The sequence below is a fragment of the Lithobates pipiens genome, unplaced genomic scaffold (genome assembly GCF_037356315.1).
Source record: "Lithobates pipiens isolate NorthernLeopardFrog02 unplaced genomic scaffold, aLitPip1_a1.2 Scaffold_8, whole genome shotgun sequence".
Taxonomy (NCBI): Eukaryota; Metazoa; Chordata; class Amphibia; order Anura; family Ranidae; genus Lithobates; species Lithobates pipiens.
Window position 1 is genome coordinate 201,666,619 of NW_027507903.1, and position 20,853 is coordinate 201,687,471.

General features: G+C 40.2%; 1 protein-coding gene across 1 annotated transcript; it reads left to right on the forward strand.

Moving 5' to 3' along the window:
* The first annotated feature begins 340 nt into the window (after positions 1-340).
* Positions 341-6,782, forward strand: FEZF1 (FEZ family zinc finger 1). The gene is made up of 4 exons (XM_077473482.1): positions 341-2,427; positions 2,527-2,661; positions 4,992-5,124; positions 5,357-6,782. Exons 1-4 carry the CDS (start codon positions 1,639-1,641, stop codon positions 5,674-5,676), a joined length of 1,377 nt encoding a protein of 458 aa, XP_077329608.1. The 5' UTR covers positions 341-1,638; the 3' UTR covers positions 5,677-6,782.
* The last annotated feature ends 14,071 nt before the right edge of the window (positions 6,783-20,853 follow it).

The window sequence follows — 20,853 nt, forward strand, 5'->3', positions numbered from 1 at the left end:
TTATTATTTTTACAATTTAATTGAATATATATATATATATATATATATATATAAGTAAATACATCGAATGTGTATAAAACGTTATATGTATGTACGTGTGTGTTGAATTCGTTCTCAGAAACACAGTATGTGACTCCCACTATATTGAATACAGTTTTTTACTCATTTACAATCTTACACGTTATTTTTTATTATTATCATTATAATAATTTGTAGTAGTATTATTACTACTAAGAATAATAATAACTAGAATTTATGTAGCTGTGATGTAATAGTATTAATTCGCGCACACACATATATATGTATATAATTGTGTGTCACACACACATATATATATATAATTGTGTGTTTTCACAATAATTGAATGTATTTCTTAGGATTTTTAGCGAAGTCCCAGTTATTTGAGGGGTCGTTTCTGTTAATGTTTCTTAGACTAACAATCTTGTTGGCAGCAATGAAGTGCATTAGCAGCACTCGGTAGCTGGTGAAGCAGGTTAGCCGCAGCAGCACAGGACTGGCATTGAACCCAAGGCTCCAGACAAGCTGCAATGTGTATTGTAGGTTAACAGATCCCCCCGGCCGGCTCTCACACTCTGCTCAACAAAGAGCTGTCTTAGCTGCAGCAAAGAGAACTCAGAGCTGCGGGATTTCAATGAAACTTTTCTGACACAGAGCTGGGATAAATGGCAGCAGCCTCTTTGTGAGAATCAGAGCTATGATTAGGGCAGGCAACCCAGCACTTGCAATCCTTCAATGACTCCACAACACATTTCTTAGAGTGGAATTCATTTATTTGAGAAAGCTACAATGTAAGTGTTCTGAAGTGGGCACTTTTTTTTTTTTTCCCAGGGATTTGATCTCCACTTCCAGAAAACTCTTGGTGCCTGCATTGACTTTATTATGACTGTGATGGAAGACAGTGAGATGGCACAAGGTACTGATTGCTCTACCATGAGAGGGGCAGATAGGTAGTGTTAGCATCTAGGTGTACAGAAGGTCAGGGAATGTAGCCAGACACACCAGGAGAAATCCACTCTAAGGAGGTTTGTTTGACAAATATAGAGCGCCACCCTCTCTACCTTTCCCTGATTTCTCCCTGTGCTTTGTAGATGATGTCATAGCAAAGCAAGGAGGAACATTGATCTGAGATCAGAGCTGACTCTTGAGTGGAACAGATTGAGCAGAAAGGAAACAAGACTCCCCCCTCCCTTCTCTGGGCGGGTGACTACTAATCGCCAATAAAAGTAGCCTATGCTCCCCCCCTTTAAAAAAAAAAAAAAAGGGAAAACTTTTTCTGTTGACTGCTGGAAACGAATTGAGCAATTATCTAGTTTACCTTCTCTTCTTGGAAGTTAACGATTGGCGAGATCTTTACTGCGTTATTGACACAACACATCCCATTGAGCAGACCTGCTAGCAATAAGTAGTGATTGCTCGGGTGTCATTGCTGCTCCATGTAATCTGAAATGGATTGGCACCTGTCCACTGGGCTGCTTGTGGTTGGATTGTACAGCACCATGATGATGATGATGATGAGGAGGACGATGATGATAATGACTGCCCCACTCCCTGCGAATCACTGACAAGAAGGGAAGGTGGCGTCTTGAGAAGAAGACATCTCCTTCAGCAAGCCAAGACATGGACAATAGTATACAGCACAGAGCTCCTAAAATTCTAACAAGAGAACATCTATCCAGCAGAGTCAACATGATCAGCACTTCCAAGCCGCTGGCTTTTTCCATTGAGAGGATAATGTCAAGGACTCCAGAGCCCAAATGTCTGCCTGTACCCAGTTTACTGCAAAGCTCAATGCACAAGGGGGAGCAGAAGCAAGCGCTCCATGTCAGCTCGTCCTCCATGCCTTGCATGATCCCCTTTGTACCTGTCACCTATGACCATTGTCCCAAGCTTGGCATCACTGGTGCTGAACTGAGGAAGAGCCACCAAGACTCCTCATCCTCCTTCAGCTGCAATGAGCTGCTAAATTGTGCTGTGACATTTAAAGGGGATTTTCCCCGTGATGCCTTCTCCCTTCCCCAGTACAAACTGGTCCGACCTCGGGTGGTCAATCACTCTTCCTTCCATGCCATGGGGGCAGCTCTGTGCTACTTCAACAGAGGCGATGCCCCCTGCCACCCTGCTGCCAGTATAAACATCCATCCCGTCGCCTCCTATTTCCTGGGCTCCCAGCTGCACCAGTCTCCTAAGTCCTACCTGGCAGAGAGGAACAAGCTGGTGGTCCCGTCTGTGGAGAAGTACTCATCGGGGGTCTCCTTCAAGGATCTGTCTCCAGCCCAGTTTCAGCACTACATGAAGGAGAGCGCACACTCTCTCTCCGACAAGATCGCCTATAAATCGGCCGCCAAATACGCCAGCTCTTCCCCAAGCAGCAAGCCAAAAGTTTTCACCTGCGAAGTTTGCGGAAAGGCAAGTACAGAGGAGCGGTGATCATCCCATCATCCGTGTTCTCCCACCACCCCGAACCTGCCTCATTATATACCTGTTTGCTTTTATTTTCTATTCAAGGTGTTCAATGCCCACTACAACTTAACCCGACACATGCCGGTACACACCGGGGCCAGGCCGTTCGTCTGCAAAATCTGCGGAAAGGGGTTTCGCCAGGCTAGTACGCTGTGCCGCCACAAGATCATTCATACACAGGTAACCGGCTACCGAGAAGACCTGGGGGAAGAGTGCCAGGAAGAACTAGATAAAGATAGAAGGAGAGGACAACTAGATAAAGATAGAAGGAGAGGACAACTAGATAAAGATAAAAAGAAAAGGACAACTAGATAAAGATAAAAGGAGAGGACAACTAGATAAAGATAGAAGGAGAGGACAACTAGATAAAGATAGAAGGAGAGGACAACTAGATAAAGATAAAAGGAGAGGACAACTAGATATAGATAGAAGGAGAGGACAACTAGATAAAGATAAAAGGAGAGGACAACTAGATAAAGATAAAAGGAGAGGACAACTAGATAAAGATAGAAGGAGAGGACAACTAGATAAAGATAGAAGGAGAGGACAACTAGATAAAGATAAAAGGAGAGGACAACTAGATAAAGATAAAAGGAGAGGACAACTAGATAAAGATAGAAGGAGAGGACAACTAGATAAAGATAGAAGGAGAGGACAACTAGATAAAGATAGAAGGAGAGGACAACTAGATAAAGATAAAAGGAGAGGACAACCAGGGGAAGATAAAAAGAGATGACACAGAGAAAGAAAGAGAGGACAACTAGTGAAAGATAGAAAGAGAGGACAACTAGTGAAAGATAGAAAGAGAGGACAACCAGGAGAAGGTAAAAAGAGGTGAAACATCGAGAAAGAAAGAGAGGACAACTAGTGAAAGATAGAAAGAGAGGATAACTAGATCAAGATAGGAGAGGACAACTAAAGATAGAAAGAGAGGACAACTAGATAAAGATAAAAGGAGAGGACAACCAGGGGAAGGTAAAAAGAGATGACACATAGAGAACGAAAGAGAGGACAACTAGATAAAGATAGAAAGAGAGGACAACCAGGGGAAGATAAAAAGAGGTGACACATAGAGAAAGAAAAAGAGGACAACTAGTGAAAGATAGAAAGAGAGGATAACTAGACAAAGATAGAGAGGACAACTAGAGAAATATAGAAGGAGAGGACAACCAAGGGAAGGTAAAAAGAGATGACACATAGAGAAAGAAAGAGAGGACAACTAGTGAAGGTTAGAAAGCGAGGACAACTAGATAAAGATAGAAGGAGAGGACAACTAAAGAGAGAGAAATAGATGTTTACTTAAAAAAAAAACATAGAAATAAATGAAACTAGAGAAACATGGAAATAGAGGACTACTAAAGAGAGATTGAAATAGATAACTAAAGAAAGATTTAAAAAAAATAGATGGTACCGATAGAAAGAGAGGACACCAAAAAAGAGAAAAATAAATTGATAATAAAGAAAGATAGAAATAGATGACAACTAGAGAAAGAAAAAGAGGGCAACCAAAGAGAGACATAAATAGATAATAACTAGAGAAAGATAGAAAGAGAGGACAACTAGAGAAAAGGGGAGAACTAAAGACAGACAAAAATAGAAGACAACTGTAGAGAAAGATAGAAATATGAAAAAGATAGAAAGAGAGGACAACTAGAGAAAGAGGGGAACACTAAAGATATACAAAAATAGATGACAACTAGAGAAAGATTAGAAGTAGAGAAAGATAGAAAGAGAGAACAATTAGAGAGCGAGGGAACAACTAAAGATAGACAAAAATAGAGGACAACTAGAAAAAGATAGCAATACAAAAAGCTAGAAAGAGAGGACAACTAGAGAAAACGGCGACAACTAAAGACAGACAAAAATAGAGGACAACTAAACAAAGATAGAATTAGATGACAACTAGAGGGGGCAAAAAAAGAGAGGGCAACTAGAGGAAGACAGAAATAGAGGATAAGTAAAAAGAAAGAAAGAACGAAAACACTGGGCAAAAGTTATGGAAAAGATACAGAGAACATGGGGTAGAAAACAAACAAATAATAGAGAACAAAGATAAGATATAAAATATATAAATGCGAGATAAAAAGAAAGAAAGATATAACACATAGGACAAATAGATGTAGAAATAATATAGAAAACACATAGGTAAACAAATAAAAAATAAAGAGAACACTGGATAGAAAGGAAAATATATAAATAGCAGAGAGATGAGATATAAAATAAAATACATAGAGGTGGTATAAAAGACACAGGGGACAGATAAATTAGAAATAAAGAAAATATATAGAAAAAGGAAAAGAAAAATCTAAAAAAGGAAAGAAGGAAAGAAAGGCATTTAGAGATCAGATGGGTTATAAAATAAAAGATGTAGACAACAGAAAAGAAAGAAGAAGATAAGAAATGGAGCTGTAATGTGATTAAAGATACATGGGGTCGTTGTACTAGTTGTATGTTCCTTGTTTTATGTAGCTTTGATTTGAATTGTCTTACTTGTATTTGAACCCGCACAGGAGAAGCCACATAAGTGTAACCAATGCGGCAAAGCTTTCAATAGGAGTTCCACGCTGAACACACACACGAGGATCCACGCAGGATACAAGCCTTTCGTCTGTGAATTTTGTGGCAAGGGCTTCCACCAAAAAGGTAGAGTTTATCAGAATGCCGACTGATCTTTCCATTTACCCCCCCCCCTGTCATTGCAGCCTGTGTACTGTCATTTCCCTACCTCATCTGTATTGCTGACATTTGGATGTGATGCTGCTCTTGAAGTAACAATTTTAGGAAATTAGGATGAAGGGGAAAATAAGCAGGTTCAGAATTGGAAAATGATCACTTGAGTTGTGCAGCTGTTGATAAGTGCTTGTGTTCATTGCAGGTAATTACAAGAACCACAAGCTCACTCACAGCGGGGAGAAGCAGTTCAAGTGCAATATCTGTAACAAGGCATTTCATCAGATCTACAACCTGACCTTCCACATGCACACCCACAACGACAAGAAACCCTTTACCTGCCCCACCTGCGGCAAAGGATTCTGCAGGAACTTCGACCTGAAGAAACATGTGCGCAAACTGCATGATAACAACACTGGAGGGGCCTCAGGGTCAAGTCCAGCTGGGCAGGAGGAGTTGGGAAATCCTTCCAGGGACCAGCCTTCCAGAAACCAGAGCCCCAGCCTGCAAAAAGGCATTTACTGACACTTACCTGTGGACACCTTTACCCCCATCTCACTGAACATTTTCAATGCACAGAAGAAAAAAACAAAAGATTTAAAATCCATGGGAGACTCCTCTGGTGTGAACATCTTGGATCTGAGGTTGGTCCAGGGGCAGTGGAGGGGCTGCCTCAATGGGGAGGGGGGGTAGTCAAATGCCAACAACCCCTTATACAGCGCCACCAGCTTACAGCCAAAAAAGAGTCGTGGGAAAGAATATAGGGGTAGCCACGGTTCTTCACGCAGCGTTATCCTTCTAGAACTGATTGGTTCCCAACCTCAGTCTCAATTCGCCCCAACAGGTCATGTTTTCAGGAATTTTTTTTTTTCACCTTGCACAGGTGCTCAAAATCACAGTCAACGGCTTGGTATTTATATGACAGTTTCTTTATCTAGGGGGCAATTCTAAAAACGTGGCCTGTTGGGGGTATTTAAGGGAAAAGGTTGGGGACCACTGCCCTACAGGTTTTGGAAAACTGTACGGAAATGTGTGAAAATAGTTGTTTACAGGGGCTGAAGTCAATGATACTTTAACAGAGGTTCAATAGGCACCTTACTAAGTAACAAGGCACCCTAACTAGGACTTTTCTGCCCCCCTTTCCATAACTTCCCCAGTCCAATGTGCTTTGGAATAAAACGTTTACACTATCTTGGTTGCTGTCCTGGGGATGGTTGGTTGCTGCCAACTTTTTGCATGCACCTAATATTATTTGAGTATTATGCTCTAATTATTTCTTCAGCAGTTTATTCTTGAACTTTTTTTGGTGTGTTTTGTAAAGGTTCTATATTGCTGTCATCACAGCTTTGCAGAGTTGAACAGATACATTCTGTATATTTGACGTATTTATTTGGATATGTATTATCCTTTAAGGAATGCTGCGCCAATTTATTAATTCTATTTATTGTAAATATATACATACATAAAAGTTTATATCTGTTGTATTTGTCCGATGCCGTCCTATTTTTTTTTTTTTTTTTTTTTTTTACTGTTGTTTGGGGTGCAGAGTAACTTCTATATTGATAGAGCGTTTAAACATATGTATAAGTTTTATTCTTGCACGTGAAAATAAACGATTTCATTGTGGTTATATGGGGAAGTTTATGTTTGTAGACTGGATTTTCCGAGGAAATAACAAGTGCTAGGCTGATTCCTTCAACGTATCGTTCCATTTATCTCTATTGGGAACCTGAGATATAGGTGAAAATAAATATACAATTGATGCCAGGTCCTTGAATTGTAGGAAGTGTTAATCAGCAATCTGCTACACTCTCAGCATCGCTTTCCACTTTCAGCGCCGCTTATTTTTCATGCCAAAACACTGAAACAAGTGACATCAATTAAGAAGGGTAATTAGTAGAGATTTATCAAAGGCTGTCTGTCATTCTATTAGCTTGCCCCCCTGTTTTGGTGCCAGCAGCGCCTTATAACTTCTTTACACTGGATTGGGAAAGGCAGGAGAGCTTACACTACTGCATTGTAACTGTTGACAGCTGTACTACCAACTAGATGGACATACACTATACAAGCCTGATTGTACAATCTCCTTAAGGTCTATCATCAACTATGCAAAGGCCTGTCTGATTTGATAATAATTGAATTGTTTGGGGTTTTCCCCATATTCTATCATTTTTAAATTTAAAGGAGATTGAATAATATTTTTTTTTTACAGTGTGTGTAGTTCTTTATGTACATCAGCCATGGCCCACAGATAGGAGCTTGTTGCAGGATAGGAGTTTGCTGAAAAGTCTTGTCACAGGTGATATATTACTTAATAGAGAGCTGGATGTCATCATAGCCCAGAATAGTATACCCAGCAGACAGATATAGACAGGCATAGCTGATGATCTCACTCATCATCTATACCTTATCACTACCTTCACCAGCTATCTATTTGATTACCTATACAGGCATACCCCACTTTTAAGTACACAATGAGGTTTATTTTCTAAAGCTTTAAAGTGCAAAATCAGGCTCCCTTCTGCATAGAAACCAATGAGATTCCAGGTTTTAGCTTAATTGAACAATCTGGGATTAGAAGCTCGTTGGTTTCTATGTAGAAGGGAGCCGGATTCTGCACTTTCCAGCTTTAGTAAATAAACCCCATTGTGTACTTAAAAGTGGGGTATGCCTGTAATTCACACACCGACCATATGGGAAGATCCTGCCATCAGATCTATTGCTGCAACTTTGTACACAAACTCTACTACAAGTTTCTATTCTCCATGCCTTTAAAAACGCTGAATGTTTTTATTTTTTATTTTTTATTGTTTATTAAAAGATGGTCATATATTTTTACAGTATTTTTTAGTGATTTTTATTATTACAGTTACTTATAATTTTTTTTAAACCGGTCAAAAAAGTCTGATTGGAAAAAATATAAGTAACTGTAATAATCTGGCAGCAACAAAACTGGCAAATTGAAGATTTAAAAAAAAAAGACAGGACACTAGCTTTGGACATATGAACTGAGACACCTGATGTAAGAAATTTCTGGAATTATTGGGCAGATTTACTAAGGGAGTTGAAAATAAATCACTTAATAGATTGTGTGACTGATCACTTCATTCGCCCATGCACACTGGCTTAAAAAACGTTGCTTCTACAACGAATGTTGTGTTCTGTCTGTAGAAGTAGCTCAATTTTATTCTATAGGTTCATGCACATTAGGAGGTATTAGAGGCATATTTTGATTTCAAAGAAGCAGGGGGGGGGGGGGGGGGGGGGAACCTTTTGGTTCTCGTTTCTGATTGGAGCTTACTGGCAGAAAAAAAAACATAAAACTTTTCTAAACTTGTCTAGACTTTGTACAAAAAATGCTCTATATGAGCGTTTTTTACTCCAAAGAGAACAGACGTATTTTAAAGCCCAGTGTGCATGGAGCAAAGTCATTAAGCAGAAATTTGCTTTTCACACGATAGCATTCATATATACACATATATTTTATATACCTATATATATATATATATATATATATATATATATATATATATATATATATATATATATATATATATATATAATTATAGTTACATAGTATGGTGGAGAAAAGTGAAAGAAGACACATGTTCGTCCATTTCAACCAACAGAGATTTATATATATATATATATATATATATATAAATCACAATTATTGTGAAAAAAAAATTCTGAAGTGTCTATTGGAGCCCCAGAGAGCAAGGGACAAGCGGAGATGTGATAAGCGGAATGTAATAATTTGACTTCATCCAGCTATATTTATGAAACCTAAGTGCTCTGGATGCACACATACACCAGCTGTATATAGAATGAGGACCGTTATTGATAAAAAATTCTGTATGGCTGTGGATAAAGCACAATGTGAAAGAATTTTATTTATTTGTGTTGTTATATTTGATGGGACAGCACTAACAATACTGATAACAACCAGGTAATCTTTTCTCTATAGTGCTTGTTTTCTTCATTTTCCTGCCAACCTTGCACCAACAACCAGTGATGGCCTGGATGTCTGATCAGAGGGATGCTGAGCAAGTTTGTGTGTGTGGGCTCTGGCTTGGCATGGGTTAAAGGCAGGGAGAGCCACTAGTGTGGAACAGACGGGCTCAGCAGACAGGGACAAAGGGGAGGAATATGATCACACATGAAATGGAGACAAAAAAAGAGAGAGAGATCGTTGCTAATTGCCAATTAATGATGAAGGACTCATTTCCCTTATTGGAGTTTGCTTAAAACCGCTCTAGCTATTAATGTGGGTTTTTTATTCTCCGGCAATTGTCCTTTTTTGTGTTCCCCCCACCTGTTCTTAAAACGCACAGCTGGATGTGACTTGTACTTTTCTTCAGGAACGGCGCTTACTTTAATTGGCATAGCCCCAATCACTGGAGACTGCTTGTGGTCATCACCCCATCATTGCTGCACCTATGGGACTCTCCACTACTGCAGTCAGCACCATTCCCAGGCGTGTGCCCTTGTAGGGGTGTGTGTATATATATATATATATATATATATATATATATATATATATATATATACACATGTGTGTCTATATATAGCTATATGCAAAGATAAAGACACACACCTGGGAATTAAGCACACACTTTATCAAGGCACTTATTGTAGTGCTGGGGAGTCCCATAGGTGTAGTAACAATGAGCGATGACCATAGGCAGCCTGGTCTATGCCAATTAAAGTGAGCGCTGTTCCTGGAGAAAAGTCATATCCAGGTGTGCGACATTATATATATATTATATATATATATATATATATATATATATATATATATATATATATATATATATATATAGACATCTGTTTACTTGTGTGAGTGTGTGTATTTATATATATATATATATATATATATATATATATATATATATCACAAATATATAAATGGCACTAGCTCGCATAATCAGAATTGTGAATTGTGCATGGACAACCTCATAAGTACTACTACTAATAATAATTATTATTATTATTACTACTACTACTAATAATAATAATAATAATAAGTACAACTAATAATAAGTACTCATAAATAGATTTTTTTTTTTTTTTTATCAATTTGTGCAAGCCATATGATTTATGTATCTGCTCCTTTAAACAGACAAATAAAGAGCTACAATGTTTTCCACCGGTTACATCTTCTGAAGCTCAATCTGCAACATTCCTCCAGCCTTGTGAATGATAAAGTTAAATGGTGACCATTTCTTGTAGAACTGATTAAAAACCCGAGACATTACAGTTTTATTAGGTCGGCCTGTGTAGGGTGCTCGGCATTTCAGAGTAAGACAGGCAATGCAGAACGTGTTTTGCCTTCAGTGATTGGGGATTTCTTGCTGATCACTGGTGCCTTTTATCTTGGACGGTAATTGTGCACACAAAAATGAAAAAATTCTCCTCTTCTTGTTCAATATTTTTATTGAAAAATTTTCATCAATCTAACAAAACAATGGAGAAATAAATATCCCAAACGGGAGCCAACATAGGGTTTATCAAAAATTCTCCTCTTCAAAATGAAGTGCGCCTATTGTTTTTTTTTTTTTTAATCAATTTTTATTGTAGTTTTTGTTTGTTTTCATTCACAGAATTTAGCCAATAGATTCGCTATATTCTGTATACAAACACTAGATATTTTGAAGCAGAAAGCTTATTTAAAAAAAAAAACATTGGTAAACGCAAGTGGCATATTTCCTGCTTTCTTTATTATTATTATTATTTTTATAAATAATAATTCGTTTCCTTTAATATATGTACTGCATGCCTAATGTAAGCCATAGCCAAGACACGTTCAACAACTAAGTTTACACATCTGTGCATAGGAGAAAACGTATATATATATATATATATATATATATATATATATATATATATATATATATATATATGAAAAAAAAAACATATAGTCAATCTTGTCACCATATCCAATCTCCCCCCTTTTTAATATTTTACTATTCTGTGTTTTGGGTCTTGTACATCAGCAGCTAATGTGCTGCACTGCAGCTTTAAAAAGCATCAAAATAATCCAAATAACCATAAAACGTAGATGAACATCACATACGAGCTCATTACCTTGGTCAGAATGAATCTGGGAAATTTCTTGATTGTAATTCACCTTTTTTTAAAACTGCTAAATTACCTGCAAACGTCAATTGAAAACCGGACTATATTATTATTATCATTTTTATTTTTTAGGATGGCTTTTATATAACTGTACTATACGTTCTAGCATTCTGTTTCAATAAAGAGTGCCAGTAAACAAAATAAAAATAAAATCAATGTGATGTAATTTTTATGACTTTTTGATTGGACGGGATAGGGTTGATTTGGGGGTATTAACAGCTCCAACATCTCATTCTTGTTTGATTTCCAATTGTGAGCTTTGACTGAGTAAGATGTATATGGCCCTACATTTATCGAATGGCTATATATTAAATGTACAAATACCTGAATGTAAACAATAAATAATCTAATGCATTATCCAGTAAATAAAAAGTATCTCGAAATTTACCCAATAAGTAAACTGTATATATATATATATATATAAATAAATATATATATATATATATATATAAATAAATATATATATATATATATATATATATATATATATATATATAAATTATTTATATATATATAATGTGTGTGTGCCTGTGTGTCAAATATAGTGTGTGTATATATAGTATACCCCCGAGTCTACCCAGCACATAAATATTACAAAGTATATAACTCTTTATTTAGTGATCTGTTACATAATCGGTAAAAGACTGTACCCTTTGATTTACAAATAAAATAAGTAGTAAAATGTATGTATACCCGAGAGCACACCATGCATTTAAAATATTACAATGCATTTATTTAATACCTAATTACAGAAATATGAACTGAACTGATCAATCAGTAAAATGTTCATACCCCTTGATTTATCTAGTAAATAAAGAGTAAAGCCCCATACATACTATCAGTTTTTCCGCTGAGCTTTTCCGTCAGATTTACCAAACCATATAATATGAGGTCAAACCTTAGGAGTTTCCATTTGTATGCAATCAGGCAGGCCGTTGTACTACATGGTTTTGGTAAACCTAATGGAAAAACTCAGCAGAAAAACCGATAGTGTGTATGGGACATAAGATGTATTTACCCCCAGCCCACTCAGCAAAAAAATAAATAAAAAAATAAAATTATATATATATATATATATATATATATATATATATATATATATATATATATATATATATAAATGTATAAAGCTCTGCATTAAAGAAATAATGAAACAAATGTACCATGAACTGGTGAAACATTTAAATGTTCATACCTCTTGATTTACCTATTAACTGAATAGTAAGGTGTATATATACTCCCGAATCTAACCAGCACATAAACACCACAATGTATATAGAGTAGAGTATAAAAAAGTGATGACATAAATATACAATGACCTGATCGAGTACACAACCAATAAATATACCTTGATTACCCTTGAAAATAAATTGTAAAATGTATATAACATCCAAATCTTGGTAAAAAAGTGAAATGTAAATACTCCAAAGTGCTCTGCACAGCCAGCCATATGGCACAACGTGTTTTATTGTATACTGTTCATAAAAAGTACACACAACCATTTGCCACTCATTGACTGTAATCAGGACAGCACGAGGAGGTTTGAAATGTGATCATTATTTAGTAAGTCGATATTCTCTATGGAAGCGAGCATTGCCTTACGGCTACTCTTTGCCTCCATCTCACATCTAATCTATAGGGGTTCTATTATCAGGCCAAAATAAAACAGCATGAATACATGCTTAGTGAAAGGATGTGCAGATGTCAACACAAAACAAAAACAATACCAAACAAGGCCTATAGAGATATACATAATGATCTCACCATAATCCGCATTGGAAGGCATTTACTATGGATTGATACTGCCATACAGGGGCCAATCCGAAAACCCATCCGCTTTAACAAGAATTGGATGGAATATATGTCCACCAAGTTTGTACACATTTGCAACTGTTGCTTTTACAACTGTCAACACTTAAACTATTGTCAATCATACAGGTTCCACCTAGTGGTCAAATGTAACCCGACATCAGATAAGAGATCATCTACACAAAATGTTGCTCATGTTTACTGACTTGTTAAAGGACCACAAAAAACAAACAAACAAAAAACAAAACAAAATCTAATCTTTGATTCCTATATATTTTTTGTGGCATTATGGTATTATAATATTAAAATCCGCAATAAAAAGTGGATGCATTTGTTTATTTGTTAAGGACTCCCCCCAACCCCAACCCCCCCCCCCCCCCATTATATTCACCTGGCCATCCAGCCAATAACACTGCATCTGGCTCAGGGTGTCTCCACTCTGGATGAAGGAGCAACAGAGACACCCTTGGAGCGCAGTATTGTCAACCTGTAGAGTGGGTAATGTTAGAGGCACTAGCAGATTGATGTACTTGATTAAAACAAATTAAAGCTGAGAACAAGCTAACAGAAACAGTTTGTTTTTTTGCTTTTGGGACAAAGGTATACATACAATAAATGAACAAGAGCTGACTATAATAAGCAAACCTGTCAGTGGTAAATGGTTTATCTGAAACCTCTAACTGCTGCTTTTGCTGGATTGTTTGATCTGTTAAATGAAGTGGAAAAATACAGACTTACTGATCACCAGGTGAAAATAAAAAAACAAAAGCCTAAACACATAAAATGTGAATACAGCCAACACATCTAAGAAATGGTAAACTAACCTATGTTACATTTCTGTTTTTTCTGTTTAATACCACTTTAACTTGCTGCAGTTGTTCCCCCTCCAGCAATATTACCTGTCCCAACTACCACTGCCATTTTTCATGGGTAGCTTGCTCTGTAATGTACAACATAAATGTGGACTTGTGGAAAAAACAAATAACAAATGCAAATAAAAATAAAGAAATTTCCATCATTACATGTATTAGTCTCATACAGTTATCCGAATACAATATTTTCGGCCTTCTAAGCAATTCAACTGGGATCACAGTTCAGGCATCACCGCTGCTATAAAATACAATATATGATAAAGCAGTCAGGAATATATATCATGGATACACTTTCTGAACAATCGTTCCATTTTCTCAACCTTATTAAAAAAAAAAGAAACCAAGTGGCTTTCTGGTGTCATTATTCTTATCACAGTTAGACTACTTTCACACTGAGGCGCTTTCCAGGCGCTACAGCGCTAAAAATAGCGAATGCATAGCACCTGTAAAGAGCCTCTCCTGTCTTTCCAGAATGAAAGCCTGAGTGGTTTCACACTGGAGCGGTGGACTTGCAGGATGGTACAAAAAGTGCTGCAAGCCGCATCTTTGCACACACACTTGCATATATGTCAGTCCCCCCCCACACACACCTGTATATATGTCAGCCCCCCACACACCTGTATATATGTAAGCCCCCCCACACACCTGTATATACATCCGCCCCCACACATAAACACCTGTATATATGTCAGCCCGCCCACACACCTGCATATATGTCAGCTCCCCACACACCTGTACATACACCAGACCCCCACACACACACACCTGTACATATGCCAACCCCCCCACACACACCTTTATATATGTCAGCCCCCCCCCCACACACCTGTATATGTCAGCCCCCCCACACCTGTATTTATGTCAGCCCTCCCTCACACACTTTTACAAATGCCAGCCCCCCACATACAACTGTACATATGCCAGCCCCCCACACACCTGTATATATGCCAGCCCCCCACACACACCTGTATATTTATCAGCCCCCCTACACACCTGTATACATGTCAGCCCCCCACATACACCTGTATATATGTCTATATGCTGATCCAGGATACCATGGTCAGTTTACGTGCCTCTGTCGTCCTGCTCTCTCCTCAGCATCTCTACATCTCCCACACCCCCTCGGCCTGTCAGTTCTGTGTGTGTGAGAACTTGATCTCCTCCCTGCCCCTCTCATGTCTGTGTAATTCTATTCCCTGCAGCTGTTCCAGTGCTTGTAAAGAAACATGCATAGTTGCCTACGTTCTCAAAAACGTTTTAGGGGCACTGTTTTTCGTCTATAGGCGGAGTATAATTTTAATTAAGGGTGGGGAATTCATTTGTAGGCATGGTCTAGCTGGAGTAGAAAAATGTGGCGCGTGTAGTGGGGAAATATAGGCGTGGTTTAAACTATGCTAAATATTGGACGTGGCTTAAAGGGGGTGTGGCTAGAGTCTGAGATGAAAGAGGGATGGAGGGAGAAGGAAGAGAGGGATGGAGAGAGAGAGAATGAAAGAGGGAGAGAGGAAGAAAGAGAGAAAGAGGGAGAGAGGAAGAAAGAGAGAAAGAGGGAGAGAGAAAGAGAGAAAGAGGGATAGAGAAAGAAACAGAGAAAGCGAGAGAGAGAGAGAAAAGGAGGAAAAGAGAGAGGGAGAGAGAGAAAGAAATCGAGAGGGAAAGAGAAAGAAAGATAGAAAAAGGGAGAGAGTGAGAGAAAGAAAGAGATGAATATAGAGAAAGCAAAACAGAGGGAGAGAGAGAGAAAGAAAGACAAAGAGAAATGGGGAGGGAAGGAGAGAGAAGGAAAGAAAGTAGGAAAAAAAGAGGGATGGAGAGACAGCAGGCCCAGATCCTACACCACAATAGCAATATGTGTATGCCAGAAAATTAAAAAATCAGCAGATAAAGACACAACACCATCCCCCCAGGCAGATCCCATCAAACAGATACAAGAGTTGATCAGAGAGTGTGCGGACATGATAGAAGAGGGTCAGAGAATGCGTGGATATGATACAGGAGATGGTCAGAGAGTGTGCAGACATGATAGAGGAGATGGTCAGAAAGTGTGCGGACATGATACAGGAGATGGCCAAAGAGTGTGTGGACATGCAGCAGGTGATGGTCAGAGAGTGTGCGGACATGATACAGGAAATGGTCAGAGAGTGTGCAGACATGAAACAAGAGATGGTCAGAGAGTGTGCAGACACGCTACAAGAGACTGCAGACCTACTACAAGAGATGGAGACAGAGGCCAAGGACACAGATGATAGCACAGAGCAATGAGGAGGACCTGTGTACATGTACAGATGGGGGCGATGACAACCTTCAGTCCTGTCATGTCCCAATCTGTCCCTGGACTGCTCCGCTCACAGCCTGGCCACTGATTCACCAGTGTCTCCGGGGGGCATGCTGAAGGACGGCACCGTGATGTCCTTGTGCATCCCCCCTGCACAAGCCCAAATGGCCAAGCTTGCCTGAGCAGCGCATGTGCAGTTGTAAAGTTGGGCCGCGTCCATGTTTTAACGGACAGAAGTTGCGGCCTTGTTACGGGGAATCAGAGTGACCTAAGAGGCAATTTGGGAGTCGGGACAAAGCCAATTTTCCAGGATACTTCCCGGACACAATCTGACTAGGACATAGATCTGCATTCTGTGAATTTCCCCAGAAAATTGGGACTGTTGGCAACTATGCATCAGTTTCCTCCTTACATCAGAATTCCCTCTTCTATCAGAGCCTCCTTTACAACACAGTTCCAGATAAATTGTTGCAGTGGGTGTAGTTTGGAGAGCTCTGTGTTAAAGAATGACCCCCTGTATGTGATGTCACCTCACCTTGTGTAGGGAGTAGGGATGAGCCGAACAAACCCCAGTTCGGTTTGCACCAGAACCTTCAAACGGAACGAAAATTTGTACGAACTTTAGAACCCCATTAAAGTCTATGGGACTCAAACGTTCGAAATAAAAAGTGCTAATTTTAAAGGCTAATATGCAAGTTATTGTCCCAAAAAGGGTTTTGGGACCCGGCTCCTGCCCAAGGGGACATGTATCAATGCAAAAAAAACTTTTAAAAACTGTTGTTTTTTCAGGAGCACTGATTTTAATGACGCTTAAAGTGAAAAAAAAGTGAATTATTCCTTTAAATATCGTGCCTGGGGGGTGTCTATAGTATGTCTGTGAAGTGGCACGTGTTTCCCATGTTTAGAACAGTCCCTGCACAAAATTACATTTCTAACGTAAAAAAAGTCATTTAAAACTGCTTGCGGTTTTAATGTAATGTCTGGTTCTGGCAATACGGATGAAAATCATTGAGAAAAATGGCATGGGTAGCCCCCCTGCCCATTACCAGCCCCTTTGGGTCTTGTACGGATATTAAGGGGAACCCCATACCCAAATAAAAAAAAGCAAAGGCATGGGGCCCCCAGGCCCTATATACTCAGAACAGCAGTATACAGGCAGTGCAAACAAGACAGGGACTGTGCAGGTTTGTTGTGTTAAGCAGAATCTGTTTGTAATTTTGAAGTGGTAAATTTTTAAAGTGTAGCTCCAGTCAAAAAATCTCTTTTTAAGCTTTTTGGAAAATTAAGGGAAGGGTTATCACCCCTGTATCATTTTTTTTGCCGCCCGTCTTTTTTCATCTCACTTCAAAGTGACTCTTGCTGGGCGCTGGAACCTACTGTGAACTATTATATCAAGAATTGTAATTACATACCATTGTTGAACAGTGGTAAAAAAATTGGGCCTTTGGTGGTGGTGGTGGTGGTGCTAGCTAACACTGTAAGTCCTCACAGTTACTCTCGGTGGGCGCTGGAACAGGTACTGCTGTGAAATATTATGTCAAGAATTGTAATTACATAAATTGGGCCTTAGGCACTGGTGCCACAACACTGCAACACCTCACAGAAACTCTAGTTGGTGAGCAGGAATGAGCCCCGCTGCAAAGTATTGCATCAAAAATAGTAATTACATGCCCTGTTAAACAGGGACTGAAAAATTTGGCCTTACGCACTGGTGCTGGTGCCACGACACTGCAACCACTCACAAATATTGTAGTTGAGCGCAGAAACGAACCCTCCTGCAAAATATTGCATCAAAAATTGTAATTACACGCCCCTGTTAAACAGGGGCTGAAAAATTGGGCCTTAGGCACTGGTGCTGGTGCCACAACACTGCAACCTCTCCCAGATACATAAGTTGGAGTGCAGGAATGAGCCCTGCTGCAAAGCATTGCATCAAAAATTGTAATTACATGCCCCTGTTAAACGGGGTCTGAAAAATTGGGCCTTAGGCACTGGTGCTGGTGCCATGACACTGCAACCTCTCCTAGATACTCTAGTTGGAGTGCAGGAATGAGCCCTGCTGCAAAGCATTGCATCAAAAATTGTAATTACACGCCCCTGTTAGACAGGGGCTGAAAAATTGGGCCTTAGGCACTGGTACTGGTGCCACAACACTGCAACCTCTCACAGATACTCTAGTTGGAGTGCAGGAATGAGCCCTGCTGCAAAGTTTGCATCAAAAATTGTAATTACATGCCCCTGTTAAACAGGGGCTGAAAAATTTGGCCTTAGCCACTGGTGGGGGCACCCAGAACCAAAAATGTTCTTCCAAGCTATCAGCAGGATCATTGACTAGGAAGAGAATAGTCAGTCATCATAACAGGATAGTCACTCAGCATCAGCATAGGCAGTCTTGAAGGGATGTGACATTTAAAAAAAAATATTTGTTTACATCAGCTTCCGGTGCTTGGTAGCTGGGGGTGATCCAAGACTGATTCCTCTTTATGAAGGTCAGTTGATCAACAGAGTCGGTGTACAGGCACACCCTGTGATTGGTTACAAAGCCTCCAGCAGCATTGAATGTGCGTTCCAAAAGAACACTGGATGCAGGACAGGCCAGTAGCTCAATTGCATACTGTGCACACTCTGGCCAGTGATCCATCCTCAAGACCCAGTAACCCAGAGGATTTTTGGTGGGAAAGGTGTCCAAGTCTGACCTTGCCCCTAGGTATTCCTGCACCATGTAAATCAGACGCTGGCGATGGTTGCTGGAACCGATCATACCTTGGGGCTGCGGACTAAAAAATTGTCTGAACCCATCGGTCAAACGGCCACCTTCTTCACCGCTCCTTTTGTGACTGACCGAAGCCTCAGTAACATGTTGTTCAGGACCAGGAATTTGTAACCTCCCAGTCTCTGGGAACGTGTTGCACAGACCTTTCTGCAAGGTCTCCCGGAGATGTCTCATCCTCTGCTCCCCCTTGCAGTGACAGCAAGATAAGGTCCGCAACCTTACCCTTGTATCATGGATCAAGGAGAGTTGCCAGCCAGTAATGATCCCTCTCCTTGATCCGAAGAATACGAGGATCCTTCCGCAGGCTTTGCAGGATCAGGGAGGTCATGCAGCATAGGTTAGCTGAGGCATTCGGTCCGGAGTCCTCTGGGTCACTAAGGACGACATGATCAGCAGCCACCTCCTCCCAGCCACGTACAAGTCCATGGGTTTCTTGGGACTGTAAATCATCCCTTAAAGACTGCTGCTGATGCTGAGTGCTAGGCTCCACCTCCATGCTGACACAATCCTCCTCTTCCTCTTCCTCCTCCTCATCCTCTTCCTGTGTGATCGGCGGGACAGCAGGAACACTGTCTGGATAAAGGGGGCCTTGAGAGGCAAGGAAGTCCTCCTCTTCCTGCCTCTGTTCTGCCTCAAGTGCCCTGTCCATTATTCCACGCAGTGTATGCTCCAACAGGTCGACAAGAGGTACAGTGTCACTGAGGCATGCATTGTCACTGCTCACCATCCTTGGGGGCCTCCTCAAATGGTGACAGGACAGTGCATGCATCCCTGATCATGGCCCACTGGTGGGGGCCACTGTACTCACTACACAGGTAGGAAAGCAGAGGGAGGTCACATGACAGCACAGCAGGGCTCTGCAAAGAAGGCATTTAGCATTATAATTTTTTGGAAAACACACACTGTACTGAACAGGAACCAGCAGATGAAACAGTACACCAACTGCAATTACTGCAGCTGCCTGCCTGTGGTATAGGATCTGAAGAACATGAGCAATTGGGGTAGCTTCAGGTGAACACTGTGCAGGGGGCACAATACATCGATTATAACTGCTGCAGCTGCCTGCCGTATAGGACTAGAACAACACCAGAAATTGGGGTAGCTTCGGGTGTACACTGTGCAGGGGGCACAATACACTTACTGTAACTGCTGCAGCTGCCTGTGGTATAGTACTAGAACAGTGATGGCGAACCTTGGCACCCCAGATGTTTTGGAACTACATTTCCCATGATGCTCACTGCACTGCAGAGTGCAAGAGCATTATGGGAAATGTAGTTCCAAAACATCTGGGGTGCCAAGGTTCGCCATCACTGTACTAGAACAACACAAGCAATTGGGGTAGCTTCAGGTGTACACTGTGCAGGTGGCACAATACACGGACTGTAACTGCTGCAGCTGCCTGTGGTATAGGACTAGAACAACACCACCAATTGGGGGTAGCTTCAGGTGTACACTGTGCAGGTGGCACAATACACCGACTATAACTGTGGCAGCTGCCTGTGGTATAGGACTAGAACAACACCAGCAATTGGGGTAGCTTCAGGTGTACACTGTGCAGGTGGCACAACACAATGACTCTAACTGCTACAGCTGCCTGTGGTATAGGACTAGAACAACATGAGCAATTGGGGTAGCTTCAGGTGTACACTGTGCAGAGGGGCACAATACACCGACTGTTATTGCACTAGGTTCAAAAGAAATGAAGACACTGTCTCTATGAGCTGCCGCAACACACTACGCAAGGCTGCTCCGCAGGTGGCCTTATATAGTGTAGGGTGTGTACTAAACCCCTGAGCTATAATTGGCCACAGACATCCTGCCTGTGGCCAATTATG